We start from the raw sequence: 19211 nt of genomic DNA on the forward strand, positions 1-19211 counted from the left end.
TAGCTTAAAGGCTAAAAGTTAGGTAGTGGCACATTTTATATCACAGTGTGATTTAAGGAGAGGTGACCTGTGTGCTTCTATATCAAGTATGCTGGAAACAGTCCATGGCAATTAGCTGCAAATCTGTGGTATTTTACTTGCAGTAGCAAATCAGTAGCTCAGATCCTTCTGCTACAAAACCCCCAAGGCTACATATCTTCCAGTATTGAGCAGGACCATAAAGCTGCACCAGTGCAGGACTGACACCATGTGTCTGAGTCCACCAGCAAGGCGGGGCTTGTAAGCAAGGATGTGGTCATATGGCAGTGCATCTAATCAGCTTTGGGACTGGACTGAGAGCATGGGCAGGATACTGTAATTATCTGTGTAACTGTGCCATAGAGGAAGATGTGTTTCTCAACCAAGATTTCAGGAAGGCATCTGCCAAGAAAGGAGACAATCTCTCGCATCTCTTCCCTCCATCTGTTGGGAAATATGGTTTTCCACAGTCCTTTTGGGAACCTGGGAAGCCAGTGCTTTCAGTAGGTTTTTATGCTGACTTTCTCTCCTTGCGATCCAAACTCACCAAAAGTGCTGTGGTCAGCTCTTCCCTCCTGCTGTTGGCTACCCAGCGTACAGACAGCTTTGCACAAATGTCTAAGATATAAGCAGACCCAAAACGTGTTCCTGATGGCTGTAAAGAGGAGTGGAAGTCTGCACATTGAACTTTTCTTCCACAGCTCAGTCTGCCCATTCTGGTCTGCCCTGACTCCACTTCTGGCTTCTCCTGGAACAGGGCTTTGGAAAAGGTTCTTTGCATCTTTTAAGATGTAGTTACTCTTTTTGTACAAGTGTTTGTTAGTCAAAGTGTTTTGGTTTTTTTCTGATTCAGTTTAGAGTAGTGCTGTAGAAATATGTGGGCTGGAACAAGATAGCTGTCAGTGGAGAGTGAGTTTCCCCAATCACATGGCACTATTGCTGCATCTGGAGCAGTAGCCTTGTGAGCCACTGGTGATATAGGCTACAGACACGTTTAAAACGGCTGCTCACATTCCTAAGTAACCTATCAATTTGCAGAACAACTGTGTTTTGTAATGCATGTGGAATGCAGCATGTCCTAAAAGACATGTTTTCACTGCAGATCAGCTCCGGTGATCCTGGTCCTGGGCTGATGAGCCATACAGCCATACCCAAGTGTGGTGTTGTATCTTCACAGGTTGGCTCTGCCGCAGTAAGCCAAGCTGCTTTCATTTTTTTGTGGCAAGCGGTGGGAGAGCTTGTCTGTCCCTCTGGCACATGGAGGAGTTGCATGAAGTCACTAATGTATTGTCTGCACCCAAGTGAATAGGCACAGTTCAGAGGAAATGGGTTACCAGCCAGCGTGAAAGCTGCGCCTCAGCTCTAGCAAATCTCCCGGCCTGTCTTCTTTACCAGATCACCTACCCCAGGTTTAAAACAACACCAAATCCAAGCACAAAGGTAAGGGTAATAATACCTATGTAGAGGCTAAAATAACCTGCAGTGAAGGTGCTGCCCATGCAGGTTACTGTGTGGAACATTGAATTCAACATGCAGAACTGGTGGCTCAGAGACCCTATGAGGGACAAGACTCCAGCCTACGAGAGGACTGGGCCAAGGGCCCATCACATAGGTAGTGCTGAGTGATTCCCACTGGGCAGCTGCTCTCCAGGCTGGGCACTGAAGGGAGCTGGTCCCACAGGGTGTGTGGTTGCCTGAGCCAGCTGCTTCCAGATTTATGAAGTCTGCATTTTACATCCAATGTCTTTGTAGGAAAAAATGGGGAAATGGCAGAGGAATCTGCCTAGAAAATACATTCCAGCATGCATATTTCTTTTGAAACAATGAATTTCAAGGTTAGGAAGCAGGGAAGTTGATTCCCACCTTTTTGTGAAAGGAGGTTCATCTCAGTGCAGCCAGAGCTCTTTGCTGTGGCAGCATCAAATCTGCACTTTGACAGGAAAGACGATTTCTTCTTGACATATTTGACATTAAGTTGAAGTGATTGAAATCTCTTGGGACTTCAGCAAAGTCTGGGGGAAGGGAGAATGGGAGAGATCATCCATTACATCCTAACAAGGAGCAATCTTAGCAAGGACAGAGCCACTATCAGCTCCCACAGAACTCTCCAGGCAGATGCAGTGTTGCCATGGGAAGGAGGATCTTGCAGCAGAGGATCTCTCCTCTGGAGACCTTCAAAAGGTGAGAGGAGCTGGGGTCCTCTGCTGCAGATAATAAAATCTTGTTTGTGTTTATCCTGCTGCAAGCTACTAGGGCCATGCTTTTCTGTTGGAGTGACATAACATTTGATAAGGAAAATCATTTGGATTTCTCTAGAGCAAAATTACATAGGCTGTGTTTTGTGCCTGAATCTGGATGGAGACTGTGGGGTGTGGCTGGATCTTAGTATCATGATTATGTGAAACTGATTGACTTCTGTATTAGTAGTGGTAATAACAAAGTGGCTCTGGCTGTTGTGGTGAGAAAATGGAGAGAGGGTGAGTCTGGCTGCCGCAGCAGGGTTTGCACCACCTCTACCACTGTGAAGGGCATGGCCAGTGCTAGCTGGCAGCAACACTGGGTGCAGCAGTGGTGCTGGTACCAGGAGGTGCCCATGTTGTGCCTGCTCTGGAGGTCTGCAGGCTCTTTTGTTGTGGAAGTGGAGGAGGAATCTGCTGAGTCTTTGGGGAACAAAAGAGTTTACCATCTTTGGAAGAAGGGGCAGGCAACTTGGAAAGAGTACAAGGATGTTGCTAGGGTATAATTTTAATCAGGGGAGACCTTATCACTCTCTACAATGACCTGAAAAGAGGTTGTAGCAGGGTGGGGGTCAGTCTCCCAGCTAACAGTGACAGGATGAGAGGGAATGGCCTTAAGTTGTGCCAGGGGAGGTTCAGGTTTGAAACTAGGAAAAATTTCTTCTCAGAAGGAGTGGTGAGGTGTTGGAACAGGCTGTGCAGGCAAGCGGTGGAGTCACCTTCTCTCGAGGTGTTCGAGAAAAGAGTAGATGTGACACTTGGGAATGTGGTTGAGTGGGCATGGTGGTGATGGGCTGATGGTTGGACTAGATGATCTCAGCAGTCTTTTCCAAACATGATTCTATGATTCTGCAGTCTGTAGAGGTTTCTCAGAGACAGATAACCTAACTTGCCCCATGTCTGAACCAGAATGTATTTTCCCAGCAATTCACACAACGCTGACCTTGTTTCATTTCCTTGCCAGGCATCGACAGCCAGTGGATGCAGACACTGCGCATGCACCAGATAGCCAAAGCCATTTCCCTGCAGCACGGCCACCCGCACAACCCCACCACCATCTCGCACTACCTGCCCTACCTACAGAGCCAGGACTCCTATGCCGCTGCTGTGAGGCGGACACGTGGGCCTGTCAGTTACCACTACACCTCCATCAGCCACTCCAGGAACTCCTCTCCCCTCTCACACAGCTTGGTGAGAAACCTGTCGAACCTGCATCTCAACTCAAAGGGCAGCAGCACTTCCAGCACGGCATCGGACACTGCTTCAGAGAGGGACAGGTCCACAGGCAAGGCCAGGAACGCCTCACACAGCGGCAACTCCCGCAGCTCCTCTGATGGGCGGCGCAGCGGGACGAGCTCCCCAGTGCCACCCAGGTCCTCGGGCAGGGCTGGCAGGACTGCATCCATGCCTCCAGCCCACGAGCAACGCAGGTACCCCCGCAACTCCAACCAGCCTAAGGCCATCCCTGGCATGCCGCTGCAGGGGGAGAGCGAGCCCAAGAGAAGCGAAGGGGAGGGCAGGGTGAGCGAGGGAGGGTGGATAAAAGTGCAGCACGTGAAGAAGCCCCACAGGCAGAGCACTGGCAAGCAGGGTAAGGAGAGGCCCAAGGGCAGCTGGCGGGGCCGGAGGACGTTCTAACAGGGAAGAACAGCTGTGGGCTGCGATGGAGCCAGCTTCCCTCTTATTCCACTGAATATTCAACTGGGAGATGGCACATGCTTCTGCTTGACGTGCTCCAGCTCTCGGCACACTGCACTGAAGCCACGACACTACCTCGCTGGGCAGGCTGCACGGATCTGCTTGCAGCTGGCTGGTGGGTGCCTGGAAGGAGCCTGCCCTCAGCAACGTAACCTCTTCCCTCTCAGTACTGATGGATGTAGTATGGTTGTCTCCCCTCCCTTTGGTTGCTCGTGTTCTTAGCTGACTGGATGTGCACTAAATTTGCTTAATATTTCAAAAATAAAACCAGTAATACACAGCCATGTGCTGTAACAAAAACCTCTCCGTCTCATCTACAGAGGAGTTGTGCTGCTAACTCTCCCGTCACCTCTGGCTCTGAGCACAGTTTCTGCACATTTTGTTCACTCTGCTTCTGCCAAGGCCATTTGGAAAAGGTAGTATTTTGGTCAGACCACCATAGTCACAAAAAGCAGGAGCAACAGATTTTTCTTCAGGCCCACTCTGGTAACTTCACTTCTCCACTTCCAGCCATCCATCCCCTGTCAGGAATTACTCACCTGTCTCTTTGTTAAAACCCAGACACCGGTTTCTGACACTGACGAGCAGACACTGCGACACGTACAGTTGTCGTAATCAGAAGGATAAAAAAAAATAGGCTTTATGCTGTTAGAAAAAAAGGAAAAGAGAGGGAGGGAGAACAAGGCATTGCCTTTATAATGGATAGATCCATCCCCTCTGAGGTCTGTGATAATGTTTATCCCTGGGCAGCAGGCGTTTTTTAATTGAATTTTTAAATGTGGCCAGGCTGTGCTGCCTTTGTCTTTCAGTCTTCAGGCAGTAAAGACAAGGTCAGCAAAGTTTGCGATTAATGTGGTCTATAGCTCCACTGAGAACAAAGGCACAGCCGTAGACTCACTTGTCTTCAGAAAGTTCCTTGTTGGCCTTTTCACTCCAAGTTGATTTCACACAATTAAACAGGGAAAAAAAGTTAGGATTTCCCAAGATGCAAGAGGGAAAAAAAAGGATGAAACAGATAAAGGAAGCTGAACCCAAAGCAACACATGGTACCCTCTGAAAGCCAAGAAACTGTAAATTAGGGATGCCTTTGAGTGAGGTACTAGATACCATCAGTGCCAAGCGATGCTCACTGGCATGCAACTGTGAGCAGTGCTGGAGGAGCTGCCAGCATATCACCCCTGATGAGCCACCATCACCACTGCCCCATCACAGGACTGTCAAAAGGGCACGTACTAAGGCTGCTCCAAAAGTAATGGCTTTTACTTTAGTACGTTGGCCCACAACAACAGGCAGTTGAGGTTGAACCTTCCTCCATCTGTTGTACTTTCCATGGAAGTAAACAGAAGGCATTACTTTCAGAGTGACCTCCATACATCCCCTGCCCTACACAGATGCCAACCAGGGCTTATGTGCTGTTCACATTCCTCTGGTTCTCACCAGCCCCATTTCACAGCTGGGCCAGCACAAATCCTAGAACGAAATTGTGAGGGTTCGGAAGGGTGCATTCCTCGTGCAGGGTGATGAGGACAGCGGTGTAGTTGCATTACAGGGCCCTGCCCAGCAGACACCGAGGGCTGGTGGTGGCAATTCAAGATTTATCAGCTGCTTGTGGTTGATTGTCAAGATGTCCAGAAGGACTGCTCTGCTGTTTGTAAGCAATTTAATGCTGTGCCTAATTGTAATCTGCAGTGTACTGTCTGTCCACATCTGTTGTATTAAAGTGTTCATTAGCATTTAAAGGAGGAGCGGATGGCATTGATCACTCCTTTTAATGTTAAACAATCATGCAGTAGTGACTGATTAGGAATCCTCTTGCATCAGAACTGCTGGTCAAAGCAAGAGAAACTGATCTTGTGGAAAAAAATAATCTTATTCAGTGCATGCCCTAAACCACAGCACCAAAGCTCTTCTTGTATTAAAATAGCAATAAATACATTATTCAGTGGCAAACAATTTTCAAAATCCCTAAAAAATCTCATATTGGAATATATTTACATACAGTTCCCACTTTAAGAGTGGAAACTTCCTTTAATTTTAATTTTAAAAAATACAATTCATATCTTCTTCTGTATACAGTCTTCCCCTTAAACTTGCTTAAGTGAAAATTTCTCAGCAAGATCTCATTTTCTATCTCATTTTTATCACTCTCGCCATATCCAGTCCCTAACTTGGTAATAATTCATTATAAGGCAAAATGTGCCCACATTTTCACCCCCAGTACTTTGTGAAACTGAGGAATTTATATCCATGCTTTACCACCACACAGCCGCTGCTGGCTGGAAGGCCACACACAGCTATATGGAAAATCAATATCTTGGGGATGTACATCCCAATAAATCTCTGCCTTTTACAAAGGAGACATGCTGTTTTGTTTTGTTTTGTTTTATTTATTCATTCATTTATTTATGTATGTATGTATCATAAATCCATCAAAACCAAGCATATTTAGGTACTGGTAAATCTAGAACTGCACACTAGTCGGACACCCTGCCCTCCAGTTTACTGTCATGACTGACCCTACTAATGGCAAATCTTATCGCTGCTATAGAGACAACCCTTGTTTTCCTGGCTCTCCTTTCCCTAGGTCTTCATATCTCTGTGTACAGATGTTGCAGTTTTTCTAATCCCCAGGAGGTACCTGCATTTTCCCTTTCCAGAGTGTAAAATGCAGTGAGTTACAAGAAGCCAGCTCTGGAACATCTTCTGGCTTGGATGAAGGCAAATGCAAAACTTGGATGGCCAAAGTAAGTGAATATCTGTGTCTAATAGGGAGCATGTTTATTAAGTCAGATATATATATATATTTTCTTCTTTTTTTACTTCACGAATGTGTGAGGCTATGACATGAGATCTGCTTCTTCACTTGGTAATGTTTGACTCTGGCTCTCCTGGGAGCCACAAGAGTTGTCATCCTTGCACTCATATTTACATGGATCTCCTCTTATCACCTGCTTGATTAGTGATAACATAGCAAGACTGGTTCTCTGGGTCCTGACATATTTGGACAGGCCGACAGGATGGCTGCAGTCACAGCCAATGCCTTTTGAACCCAGCATCATCTGCTTATTAAAGAAAATATTAGCTACTGTAATTTCACCTCTTCCTATCCTGCTCCCACGGAATGCTTTTTGGCAGCTGGTGATGTCTGAGCACAGTGACCCTCACTTGGGCACACACCATGACCCCATGCACTCACCATGTGCTTGCTGAGCCCATTTAAGGAGCAAAGGTTGCCCAAAACCTCTGTGCCTCCTCCACTGCTCCCCAAACCACACTCCTCTCCAAGTGCACCCCGTGCTAATAGGGACCAAACCCCAAGCATTTTAGGACTTAATGCAAACCTTCTGCCAAGAATACTGGGCTGTGTGTCAAAGACAAGCACTTGAATTTTTTGACTGTGCTAGTGAATGCACTTTGACCTAAATATTATTCTCATTACTACTTTAGGCTGGGAAGGACAGGCAGTTGCTTTTGTAATTGTGGGGAAAAAAAAACAAACCGGAAGACCTCCTGACATCTTGCATCACTTAAAATGGAGCCAAATAGCTGTGCTACCTCTGCAAATTACATCTGACAGCATTATTTTCTGTATATGTTTCCACCAATAAGGGTTTTTTACATAATTTTCTTATCTAATGAAGTGCCAACGCTTGGCAGTTCAAGCCAGTCTGTTGCGAAAAGTTAGAGGTTATGGAGGAGAAGTCTATTATGGCAATAACGCTAATAAGGGTCTGCCAAGATCCTGTTTTTACACAGGGCGTTTGGGATGAACCTCTCAGAGGACAGCAGCAGCAGGGGGTGGCGGACTGCCCCAAGGGTCAGAGCCTCTGAGAAACCCCATGGGATGGTCCTGTAGGTGACGCTGCACAACAGGGTGACTTCACACACCTGAGACTCAACATACAGATTTCTTGCCCAGCCCCAGCAAGAAAGGTCAGCTCTCCTGCAGCAGAGACAGGGCATTTTCCTTGTGCTGTGAGAAAGCACATGAAGGACATGAAACCCTGGGGGACTACCTGCCTGCCCCCATCCCACCTGTCCCTGCTGCCCTCCTGGAGGCTGGCGGAGGCAATGCAAATCAGCCCTCACAGCAAAGCGTATATAAAAGGGCAGAAAAAGAGAGCAGAGAGCAATTTTGATTACTTCCTGATAGCCTCCTGTTTCCCACCGCTATGCATTTGCAGAACATTTTGTAAGCAATTTCTCTATGATGTGACTTAATCTATTTTGTGTTTTCAAAGGGAAATATAAATTGAAGCCCAAGAGCGAGAGGGCCGGGATCTCGAGCTTTCAAAAGTGGTCTCTGCATATCAACAACAGCCACTTCTTTTTTTTTTATCAACCTTTTTTTTTTTCAATGCATTTTGTAGAACAGCTACAGGATACTCAAACGAGCGTTGTAATTACGCTCCATAATGTGCATCACAATGCCCTGGGCTCCGAACGATCTGCTGCGATGTGTACTTGGAATAATCATTAAGATTTCTGTCAGAGCTGACCACATTTCAGCTGTTCTCTGAGGGCACTGATGAATGCAGGCTCCTAGAGGCATTTATCAACCTGTACTTTTCCCCTCGCTGGGCTGTAGTTATTCCTTTGGCTTTCTTTTCTCTTATTCTTTCCATTTTTATGGCCTCAGCAGTCTGGGTCAAAGAAACACGCTGTCAAATAGGACCAGACGTGGCCACTTTCAATTCAGCAGGCAGGACGTGTCTGCACCCAGTCTGTGCTACCAAGGAAATTGCAGCAAAGCACAAGGAGATATAAATTAAAAAGCAAAAATCATTTTTTTTTTCCTTGTGGAGAGAAAAAGGGGGAAAAGGCACTAATTGCACTGCAGAGGTATTTTGTGGAGCAGCAGCCTTGGCTACGAACCCATTATCCATGCTAAATTCCAGTTCAGAGCACAATGCCAAAGCAAAAAAGGCACTTTGTAAAAAAAACTAAGCCCGGCAAACATATGGAAGTGCAATCACAATGAAGTCCAGGGAAGCAGCCACCCTTCCTATCTTTGGGTGGCAGCCAATGGCAGGGGAGCTGGCGGTACACCTCACACATCCCTACAGCAGAGGTAGCCACTGCAGGGTGGCAGCTGAGCAAACGCACGTGTCTGATCAGATCTTTTACAGAAACACACCTTTCACAAGAGAGGAAAACAATTAGTGCGTGTTATAGGTTACCGATTTACAATTTACATCATAAATCCACGCCTGATTATTTTAATGCAAGACGTTTTTAGCTTCATTTTGTGGCACTAACGGTTTTACTAACACACTATAATTTGCTCGGATGAAGAGGTGATTGGACAGCTCTTAGAGAAATTTTTAATTACTGTCATTAGTGGCTGCAATCTTATTCTTTTCTACGGAGCCAAGATACATGTTATTGCTTTGTGCCACAGGTACTCTGCGGTCATGAGAGTCTCTGCTCTCCCCTTCTGCTGGAACAAGAATATGAGGACCAAGGAGACAGAGGTGTCCAGCAAGCACGCAGAGGTCTCGGTGTAAATCTAAAAAAGCAGCCATCCCACTGCACCCGCATAACAGCAAGTGTCTTTCTGGGGCTGCAGGAGCTCAGCATGTCAATTTATTCCCCACCTCACCAAGCAGGGCTGCAGCCCCTCTGCCAAATGGCTTCCCGACTCCTGGCCATTTTCCCCATGAAGTCCCTGCTTGGGCCAATACATTTTAAAGCTGACTGATTACACACGCGGCTTGGAGAATGCTGTTTCCACGAAGCATTAATTGGGAAATTAGCTGCACTCTGAAGCACAGGCTCGGCTAGCCACATAATATTTTACACAATGGTCATTTTCTACTAAAGTCCTGAACTCTCACGGCTCAGAATGTTGACATGAGCTGTTGCCATTGAGAAACCGTGCAGTGTTTGTGATTTGTTTCCTGGAAGGAGCAGAGCCCGCGGCTGCTCAGGACGTACCCCTGCCTTGAACTGCTTGGAAGCCGCCTGGGTGGCCTCTCCGGGCGGTGCCCCTGGCTTTGTGGGCCGTGCAGGTGAGGCTGTAATTACAGGCTTACTGAAAGCGGAGCTGCTTTCACACGAGGAGACTCGCCCACCGAAAATACAGACCCTGGTCCGGGCCGGCGCCCATTGTGTCGCAGCTATTCACAGCCCGGGCTGGGCTGCCGGCCTGCGTGTGCCGGGCAGCTTCCCTCGTGCCTCACGTGGGCCGTTCCTGCTGCTGGGAGGCCCTCGGTATCGCGGAGCAGGATAAAGAATAAAGGCAGGATTACAGCAAGCAGCGGGGCTGCAAATCACGAACAGCTTTCGGGGCCTCACCCGATCCTGGCTGCCAAATCCTGGCCGCACAGCAATCATTTTGTGGCACGTAAGGGCTGTGCTTGATTTAACGAGAGATTGCAATGCTACACAGAACAGTTTGCAGTCACTGCGGATTTGTTTTCCTCTGGCCCGACTTCAAGTAACTGCAGGGTAACGCAGACAACTTCCTTCTGAAACCCCATTGCACTGCCGTACCCTCAAGGGCACGGAGGCCTCACCCCTAAGGCTCTGGCAGCACCCCGCCTGCATGGCAGCAGGGCACACAAACCCCGCATGCTGCCGGCCATCCTGCACAAAGCACGCCGTGCCCCCGCAGGAGCTGTCAGCCCTGGGGTCGCAGGGCCGCCGGCTCCACCCCTCCCTGCAGGGACGTACGGGGGCACGTATGAGAAGCCCTCCGGCCCCTCTCCCCAGCCCTTGAAAACAGGCAGTTGTGTGGCGGCCTTTTACTTTTTAATTATGATTATGTTTTTCCAGAACGGTGGGGAAAAAAGCAGCAGTTACAAATGGGAGCACAACAGAGCCACAAACCACGCGGCCACCCCCGGCACCGCCCCTCTAGCGCTCGCCTCCCGCCGCGTTCCGGCCAGGAGATTTTCGCGCCACACGGCCAGGTCCTTGCAGCTGTACAAACACCGGCGCCTCCCGGAGGAAAAAATATAGAGGCCCCCGCGTAGGGCCCTCTGGGGTGCTCCGGGAGAGCCTCTCCATGATCCCTGTCGGGGTACGCGGGCGGGCACGGGGAGGGGGCGCGAGGTGGTGGGTGCCGTGGGTGTCGGACGCATCTGCCAGGACGCGGGCAGCAGCGCGGGAAAGGAGCCGCCAGGCCCCGCCCCCTTCTGCCCCTGCCGCTTTGGCGCGAACCTTCATTTCCCGCCACCCGTCCCGCAGTCAGCATGGCTCCGCAGCGCCCGCAGGTGAGCGCTCTCGCGTGGGGTCGGGTAGAGCCGGGGTAAGCGATGTGCTGGGCGCTCGGCTGGAGGAGCAGCCTCGGGGCGGCGGCTGTGGGTATCCTTAGCCGCGGGGTTGGGGCAAAGCATCGCTTTTTCCTCCGCTTCCCGTCCTGCCCGGAGGCCGTCGGGGCTGCAGTGGGGGGAGGCAGCCGGCGGGGCGGGGGGGGTTCCCTGAAGGGTTCTATTTTAGCGTGGCGGGCGGCTGGGGCGCGCTCCGTGCTAACGGGCCCGTGGTTCGTTGGCCCCGGCCGGGCCGTGGTTCGCAATGTGCCGCGACTCTTCCGGCTGCCGTTGGTGGGGGCCCCGTGGGGAGGGCTGCGCTGGTCATTGTTGGAGCGGTGTGTTTCGAGTGCTCGGTGTGTTTAATGCTTGCCTTAAGCTAACAGTGCCTGGTCAGTCAAAGCAGATCTCGGAGTGATGCTCTCGTGCACGTTTCTAGCCTTATCTATAAGGAATGGGAACAAATGTGATGTTTATGTGCATTCTTGCTTCATTGTGGAGATAAAAAAAAGTACTTGTAGAGAGCAAGCAAAGCTCTCCTATGAAAGGATGTGAAATCTATCAGACTAGAACCTGTCCCACTTCAACTCAGGGGTTGTTTTGTTCCATGGTGCTGGTCCTGCTGCGGGGAGGTGTGCTGTGTTCATGCACAACAGGTATTCTGAAGTGGGTAAGCCTTGCTGGCAGCAGCGGAGGGCTGTGCGTCAGTGCTGTGCTGTACAGCTGGTGCCCATCGGTAATGTGGTTGGCACTGTTCCTTTGCAGCGCCGTTGCTCTGGAAGGAGAACCTTCGCCACGTTCCGAAATACCAAGCTGATTCCCATGGAGACATCCTCATCCTCTGACGACAGCTGCGACAGTTTTGGTTCTGACAACTTTGCTAACACGGTGAGTATGGGACTTGAGCAGATAAACCTGAAGGAGCACCGCTAGTGAAGACCTGCATGTTGGCGTGTGGTAAACACTGCTTATGTTTTGTGCAGCAGTTACAGATCTGTGCTATGTGCTGTAATTCCATGTCACTGCTTGCTTGTGCTCCCAGCTGGTAGGTGCTGGAAGCAAATGAGCAACCTTTAAGACATCACCTAAGCTGATGTGCTTAGTAGCTTGCAACTGCAGTTCTGAAACTGCCTGTAAATTCCTTAACTAATATTATTTTTTAATTAAAAAAGCCATTTGCTTGTGTTTTGGTTGTAAATGCAATTTGTTTTTGCCCAACTAAAGTTGAGGTGTGTTTTGTTCTTTTTCAGAAACGCAAGTTGAGGTCAAATGTTAGAGAAGAGCTGGCCAGAATCTTTCACGAATCCTCTGATGATGAATCCTTCTGTGGCTTTTCAGAAAAGCAAATTGAAGGTGCTTTGGTAAGATGGCTGATCCCAGTTTGCAGCCTTAGTTTTGGATTCTGGCACATTCTTTGGTGTAACTGAAATATGTCAGCTTCAAATTCCAAGTCAAATGTTGTTGTCAGAAAGAAACGCGACTTTATTTAATGTAGTAAAGTGTAAGTAGACATAGTTTGATTTTTCTTTTTGTCATCCTGAAAAACCCTCTTTCTCCTGAGCTTTGCAAGAGCAGAGTTGAGTCTTCATATGGGCTGGAAAATATACTACTTGGTAAAACTGTTCTTGATGGATGTTGCTCTTCGTTAGACTATAACATACCTGGTTTCTTGAACACAGAATGTTAAGCTAGCTCATGGGCCCTAGCAAACCCGAGGGATATCTCTGCATACACTGATGTGCAGTCAGATGTGCACTCTCACAGTGTAACAGGGAATACTGTAGCACTTGAGCAGCGTAGAGATAGTAATAGGTGGTAGAATCTTCAGTGCAAGAGCAGGTTAGTTGTTAAAAATACCAAGAATTTGTATAGAGTAGAGAAAAATGAAATGGCACTGTGTTTGGTATCAGTGAGTTCCTGTCAGAACTTAAGAACCTGCCCAGGAATAACTAGGTTGGCATCTGACTGGGAGAAGATGCATTTCTGAGTTATAAAAAGCAGTAAGGAGAACAGTAAGGAGTCAGACTGTTTAATTGCAGAGCAGCTCATTTTGTTCTGTCTTTTTGTTGTAATTTGTTAACAGAAACTGGAATCTGATTCAGAGGAGAACAGTGTCAGCACTGACAGAGAGCCACCTCTCAGACTGAGGAAATGCACTGTTCCTCTCAAAGTAGCCATGAAGTTTCCACCTCGAAGATCAGGGAGGAAGAAGGCTGAGGTGGAATCTCTTCCTGAAGATGTGATGCCTGCTCCAGATTCGGACTCTGATTCTGAAGAAAAGGGCTCCCTGTTTTTAGAAAAGAGAGCTTTAAACATCAAGGAAAACAAAGCAATGGCAAGTATTTGGCCTATTCCCTGCTTTCCCTCTTTTTCCCCCTACCTTGACTCTTAGGGGCTCTCTTCTATTATTCAAAGAGAGTTATGTGAATACATTAAGAAGAATTTATATTCTGAATGCTCAAATCAGATATTTTGTTTGCTGGCATTTGAAAAATCCATAGGCTGAGAGAAGTCCTTCAGTAAAAATCTGTATGCTTACGGCCTGTTCTTTGTTTAGTCTTGAAGTCTATTAAGTTTGAGTGTTTTCAAATTACCTGTAGTCACAAGAACATATAAGTGCGACATAAAAGTCAAAAGTTAAAAAATAGCTGCACTTGCTGTAAGTAATTAGAATTCTAGCCAATTGCCCTCATCTAGTAGTCTGTAATGGCATCTGAACTCCCTTTTAAGATTCTGCTTTCTTTTGTTAGCTTGCAAAACTGATGGCTGAGTTGCAGAGTGTTTCTGTTATCTTCGATGGGAGAAGATCGCTGCCAGCTGCCAATAATGTAAGTACAAACATAATGTATTTGCCTTACGTTTCTGAGTCTTGAATTCTTTTGCTACAATACAGGACTCTTGATTACAAAGCTTATTAAACTTCATAAATCAAAGTCCAGTTCAGAATTGTGTCTTTTACTGAACCAGACATCCTCATTGTGCAGTTCTCTTCTGATTTACCACTGTATAAAATGGATCAGATTAATACACAATGGCTTAAGTGTCTCCACAGGACAATAAAAACAAATGTGCTGCTGTGTAAATACCTATTTATACAGGGGCTAGAGATAAGGGAAGGCAGCCAAAGCTTTGAAGCCCAAGTCTGAAGCTTCTTTGAGTTCAAAGCCTCAAAAAAGAACCTGACCTTTGGATTAGCTAAGTCCTTAAAGTAATAGGGTAGTGAATTAGCAATGTGATGGATTTTGCTTCTGATTTATCTGTAAGCTGTGTGAGAAACAGTAAAAGCAGAAGCTTCCCATAGATGTGGGTTCTGCTGCTCTGTGTGGGAATTCCTGTACTGTGAGGACAGAAGTTGTGTCATTGGGTTCTCTTCAACTTCTACAGACACCAAAACGACTTCCAAGGCGCTCACTTCCCAGAAGTGCATTGAGAAGGAACCCAGACCGAAGTTCTCGGCCTCACACAAGATCCAGGTCCCTGATTGAAGGCCCTCCTACTCCTTTACCAGAGGAGGAAGATGATGACCGGTACCTCTTAGTGAGAAGGAGAAGGATCGCCAGTGAAGACCTGGAGGTATGCTGAGGTTCTGGTTCTCCAGTTGCAAATTGCTACTGACGGTGGTTTTCTATCCCTTCAAGAATATAAAAATTAATTCAGAGCATGTTATTCTGGATTAATTCCTTTTGTACTCCAGTTGAAGGAGAGAAGAATCTGGTGACATTTCACTTGATCTGTCATCCTTCCAATGCTGAAGCATTGGATGCATATACATCATAGGTCTTTGCAAAGATTTATCTCTCTTGTTTAACTATAGAATGGATCTTTGAGACTTGGGCATTGATTTTTGAAGAGTCTTGCCTTGTGTAGAATTCCTGCTGAATCCAATCCTAACAATGTTGTCTTTGTTATCCAGAATGATGCCCAAACTCCCAGGAGAGGTCGCCGTGGTGCCATGGCTCTTCCACACATTGTGCGACCAGTTGAGGAGATAACGGAGGAAGAGCTGAATAACATCTGTGGATCTGTGAGAGAGAAAGTGTATAACAGAACCATGGTAAGTGTGTTCCAGCTTTCTGAAATGCATGCTGTATGAAATCATTTCTTTGTTACTCTGTCTTTGTGGTGTAGCGTGAAATTGAGCAGACTTGCTCCTTGCTGAAAGGAGGGATGTGATTTCTGGGAGAAATATGGTTGTGGTTCTGGGACACCATCTGCCATCTTTCCTGGAGTTAACAGAGAGGCCTTTACCAAGCCAGCTGACTTGTTCTCACCCTGGATCAACTGTAGTACCTTGGTGATACCATTCTGTGAGAATGTTTGTAAACAGACACAGAAGATGGAATCTTGATTCAAATTTGTGAGGTTTCTGTTTCAGGATGAATGCTGCCAGTGAGATTGCTCATTAAATGCTCTATTAGCTCAGCTGGGGAGCTACCTCTAATGTTTTGTTTCTTGGATTACTTTATCTGTGTTGTAGGGATCTACCTGTCATCAGTGTCGCCAGAAAACCATAGACACCAAGACCAGTTGTCGTAACCCTGATTGCATAGGGGTACGGGGCCAGTTCTGTGGGCCGTGCCTCCGCAATAGGTACGGGGAAGATGTCAGAACAGCATTGCTGGATCCAGTAAGTCAACTTTTAATACTGACTTAAGTTGATTGAATAGCAAATGCACCTCTCTGCTCATAGCTAAAGAGTCTTAGTGTAAGGGAACTGCTTGCAGTGTTGTAGTGCATAAGGTGTACTTAGAATCATGAAGGTTGGAAAAGACCTCTAAGCTCATCTGGTCCAACCATCAGTGCATCACCACCATGCCCACTAAACCGTGTCTTAGTTGTGTCAAACAACAATAAAATGTTGTTGTCTGGAACTCTTTTGTATTTCTGCAGTTTTTGTTTCAGGAATAAATGGGGAGAGCAGAGCACCTGACAGAATATTATTGGATATTCAGAATAGCATTTTCTATTTAGTTTCGCATTAGCACTTAATGTACTCTGGAGGGGAATTGTATCACAGAGAAAACAGTCAGGAGCTGAGCAGAGTATATTTTCTGTGGTTCCATACCAAGAAGACGAAGAAGAGTTTAATATCTTGCAAACTGAGGAGCTGGGACTTTTCTGTCCGAGACAGACAACTTCTGCAGCACTGATGCTCACTGAGTGGAGTGTGGGCTTTATTTTTAGCTATGGCTGTTAGTTGTGCCTCATGCTGCAGTTCAGTTAAAGGGGATGACATCTGTTTGTATTTTGTTTTTCTTTTGTCTAGACCTGGAGGTGTCCACCATGCCGTGGAATATGCAACTGTAGCTTCTGCAGACAGAGAGATGGCAGATGTGCTACGGGTGTCCTGGTCTATCTGGCTAAGTACCACGGCTATGATAACGTCCATGCCTACTTGAAAGGGTAAGGATGCCGTTGTGTCTGTCAGTAACATGACTCTGCTCTGTATTGGGTAACAGCTGAAAACTGGGAGAATAGAGCTCTCAGTTGTTGCTCAGATATCTCTAGATCAGTCCGCGTTGTCTTTTGAGTCTGGTATTTTTTCACAAGACTTTTCTGACTTGTTAGTTCTTATAAAAAATAAGTGGCATATCCACCTCTTGCTTTTTAATCACCTCCGTTTGTTGTCATTACCTCCTGTAATTTGTCTAAAGGATTTCCAAACTTTTGCTATAAACTAACTTGAGTTTCTGCTTGTCTTTTCAGTCTGAAACAAGAACTTGGAATGGAAGACTGAAGCTGTGACTGTCTTTGACTTGCCTGCTCTTTCACCAATGCCATGTTATTGCCTACAGTGAATTGTTTAATCAAATGAGACTACAAAGCCACTGCCTGGGTTCCCTCCCCTTCTGGGTTTAAAAAAAAAAAAAAGGAAAGCATATTGCTGTGCAAATCATACTTTGAGAAACTATTTAATAGAGAGCTTTGCCCACAGGCCATTGTTTTTTTTTTTAAACAACTTTTGTAAAACAAAAAATGAGATAGCATCAGTCCCTGCTTTTATGCCAACAACATTTTATTTTTTTATCCTGAAAGAAGATGGGGCTTTAAGCCATTGGAGTTCTGTTAGTGCATTGATCTGTACTGTAGGTTTATTTGTGCTTTGAAGTTGATGACAAAAAGATAAGGATGTTCTGAACATTCAGGGCATTGTTCCCCACAGAACCAACTGGGAAAAGGTGTGTGCTTAACTCCTGGCCAACTTCTGCTGCAATAGGCTATTACTGAACGTAAATGATCAAACAGAAGCTAGCAATCCTCCAAAACAGCAATTCATTTATGAGTTCTAAAAGGAAGGCCTCAAGGTTGCAGTTGAGCAGTCTCCAAGCATTAACATTTGGGTTTATAGAGCACTTGAAGTGCACGTTGGCCATTTTGAAGGAGATTCTTTTCTGAATGATTTAAATTGCAGCAGAAGCAATTAAGGTGGTAGGCTCTTGTGCTCTGTGTGTCCTCAGATGAGGGGAGGCCACTGCTGTTGGGTAGTGGTTACTGATCTGAGAACGTGGGTACGCCTCATGGGATGACCTCTGTTGAACTTATGTTGTTTGGGGTTCTCTTGGTTGTCCTTTCCCTTCTCTTGCTGCCAATTGCAGTATTTTTTCCATTAAGCCTGGGGCTTAACCAAGTGGAGGCGTAGTTGATGTAGCCATTGGCCAGCAGCAAGTTGGGTGAATGGTGTTGACTTGCTGAGCGCTATCAGGAGAAGGGTCAGTGACAAGTGGTCACTCTATTTTCTTTTCCCAATGAGCAAAAATAGAAAGTTCAGGTTTTCTAAGCTACAATCTAGGTTAAAATGAATTATTCCTTGGCTTGCATGAAGAAGCACAAACATGGAAAGTGTTCTCAAGAGACGCCCTGGCTGTGGTAGCAGATGAGGAGGAACAATTGATTGAGAAAGGCTTTTAAAAATGAATAAAAAGGGAGATGTGTGCAGTTGTAGCTGGTGCCGTGGTCTCCTCTTTAACAGCCATCCATACTTATATTTATTTATGGCTCTTTGTGACTGTAGAAGGATATTTTGCATGATGTTAATGGAGCATGAGTACAGCAAGAACTGAAGAATAAGCTGGTGTTTTGTGCACAGCCCCTTCTAAATGCTGTAGAATAGAAGGTGCCATGAAAACTGTTTGGAGAACCACAGTGAATGCACGTGCTTAGTTTGATAATGGAAGACTGCAATGTTACACATAATGTACAGTTGAGTAGTAGGAAGAGTCAGCTTGAATTTGTTGAGCACTAGAACAAAATGCAGCTTCTGGTCCTTCTGCTCACACGGTATTTGCGCTCTGTATATAATGACCCTTGTTTTATACCTTCCTGGGGATGAGAACAGAGGACCTTGGAAACAGAATATGTTTGTCTCAGACTTGCAGATCTGGTTCATAAATCACCTGTACTGCTGAGAATCTCCCATCCCCTGCTTCCATAGTGTGACTAGATGTGCAATCTTAGGTGAAGTACACCTCATTCTCCAGGTTCATCCCCTGAAGAGGGAACTCTAAAAGTTCATGTTCTGACAGATAAGAGTGATTTTATTTTATTTTTTTCTAATTGCTCTGCTTGCCTTCTGATTGCTGGAGTGTGGAAGAACTGTGCTGAAAGCAAATCCTCGCTCTGTATCCTGGAGACTGCTGTATTTAGATTTCTTCCCATCGACAACTCTGTATGAAGGTTTTTATTTTAAAAATAAAACTCTTTCTCAGTTAGAATTCTTGCCTCTGAACTGTTCTTAAAAAAGCATGTTGTTGCTTTTCAGATGAACTGATGTACCCACTGCTGAGAAGCAGTGTTTAAGCTGCCCACAAAGAACTTGCTAAGTGCTCATTGCGTTACTCTTGCTAAAGGCTGTGGGTGCTTGCCTTTCATCACAGTGCTGGTAACATGAGTAAATTTGTATTTAATTTGGGGAGTCTGTCACATTTAAGGTTTATATGATTTTGAGATATCTCAATGCATCTCTTTCCTAATACTCTGTATTACAGCTACCTCAGTGCTGTTGATA

At 46.3% G+C, this 19211-nt stretch overlaps 2 protein-coding genes across 2 annotated transcripts in view; both read left to right on the top strand.

Annotated features, from left to right (window-relative positions):
• MAP3K20 (mitogen-activated protein kinase kinase kinase 20) overlaps positions 1 to 4143 on the top strand; it is an 85223-nt gene extending 81080 nt beyond the window's left edge. The window contains exon 19 of the mRNA XM_072341607.1: positions 3220 to 4143. Coding sequence (XP_072197708.1) covers positions 3220 to 3893 — 674 coding nt within the window. The 3' untranslated portion in view covers positions 3894 to 4143. The remainder of the gene's footprint in view (positions 1 to 3219) is intronic.
• Positions 4144 to 11035: 6892 nt separating this feature from the next.
• On the top strand, positions 11036 to 18916 carry CDCA7 (cell division cycle associated 7). Its single transcript, XM_072341930.1, has 10 exons — positions 11036 to 11170; positions 11972 to 12094; positions 12457 to 12567; positions 13290 to 13541; positions 13957 to 14034; positions 14591 to 14779; positions 15120 to 15260; positions 15684 to 15833; positions 16473 to 16609; positions 16913 to 18916. The coding sequence occupies exons 1-10, from the start codon at positions 11150 to 11152 to the stop codon at positions 16941 to 16943; spliced, it is 1233 nt and encodes a 410-aa protein (XP_072198031.1). The 5' UTR covers positions 11036 to 11149; the 3' UTR covers positions 16944 to 18916.
• Positions 18917 to 19211: the final 295 nt, after the last annotated feature.

This window comes from Excalfactoria chinensis, chromosome 7 (assembly GCF_039878825.1).
Source record: "Excalfactoria chinensis isolate bCotChi1 chromosome 7, bCotChi1.hap2, whole genome shotgun sequence".
Taxonomy (NCBI): Eukaryota; Metazoa; Chordata; class Aves; order Galliformes; family Phasianidae; genus Excalfactoria; species Excalfactoria chinensis.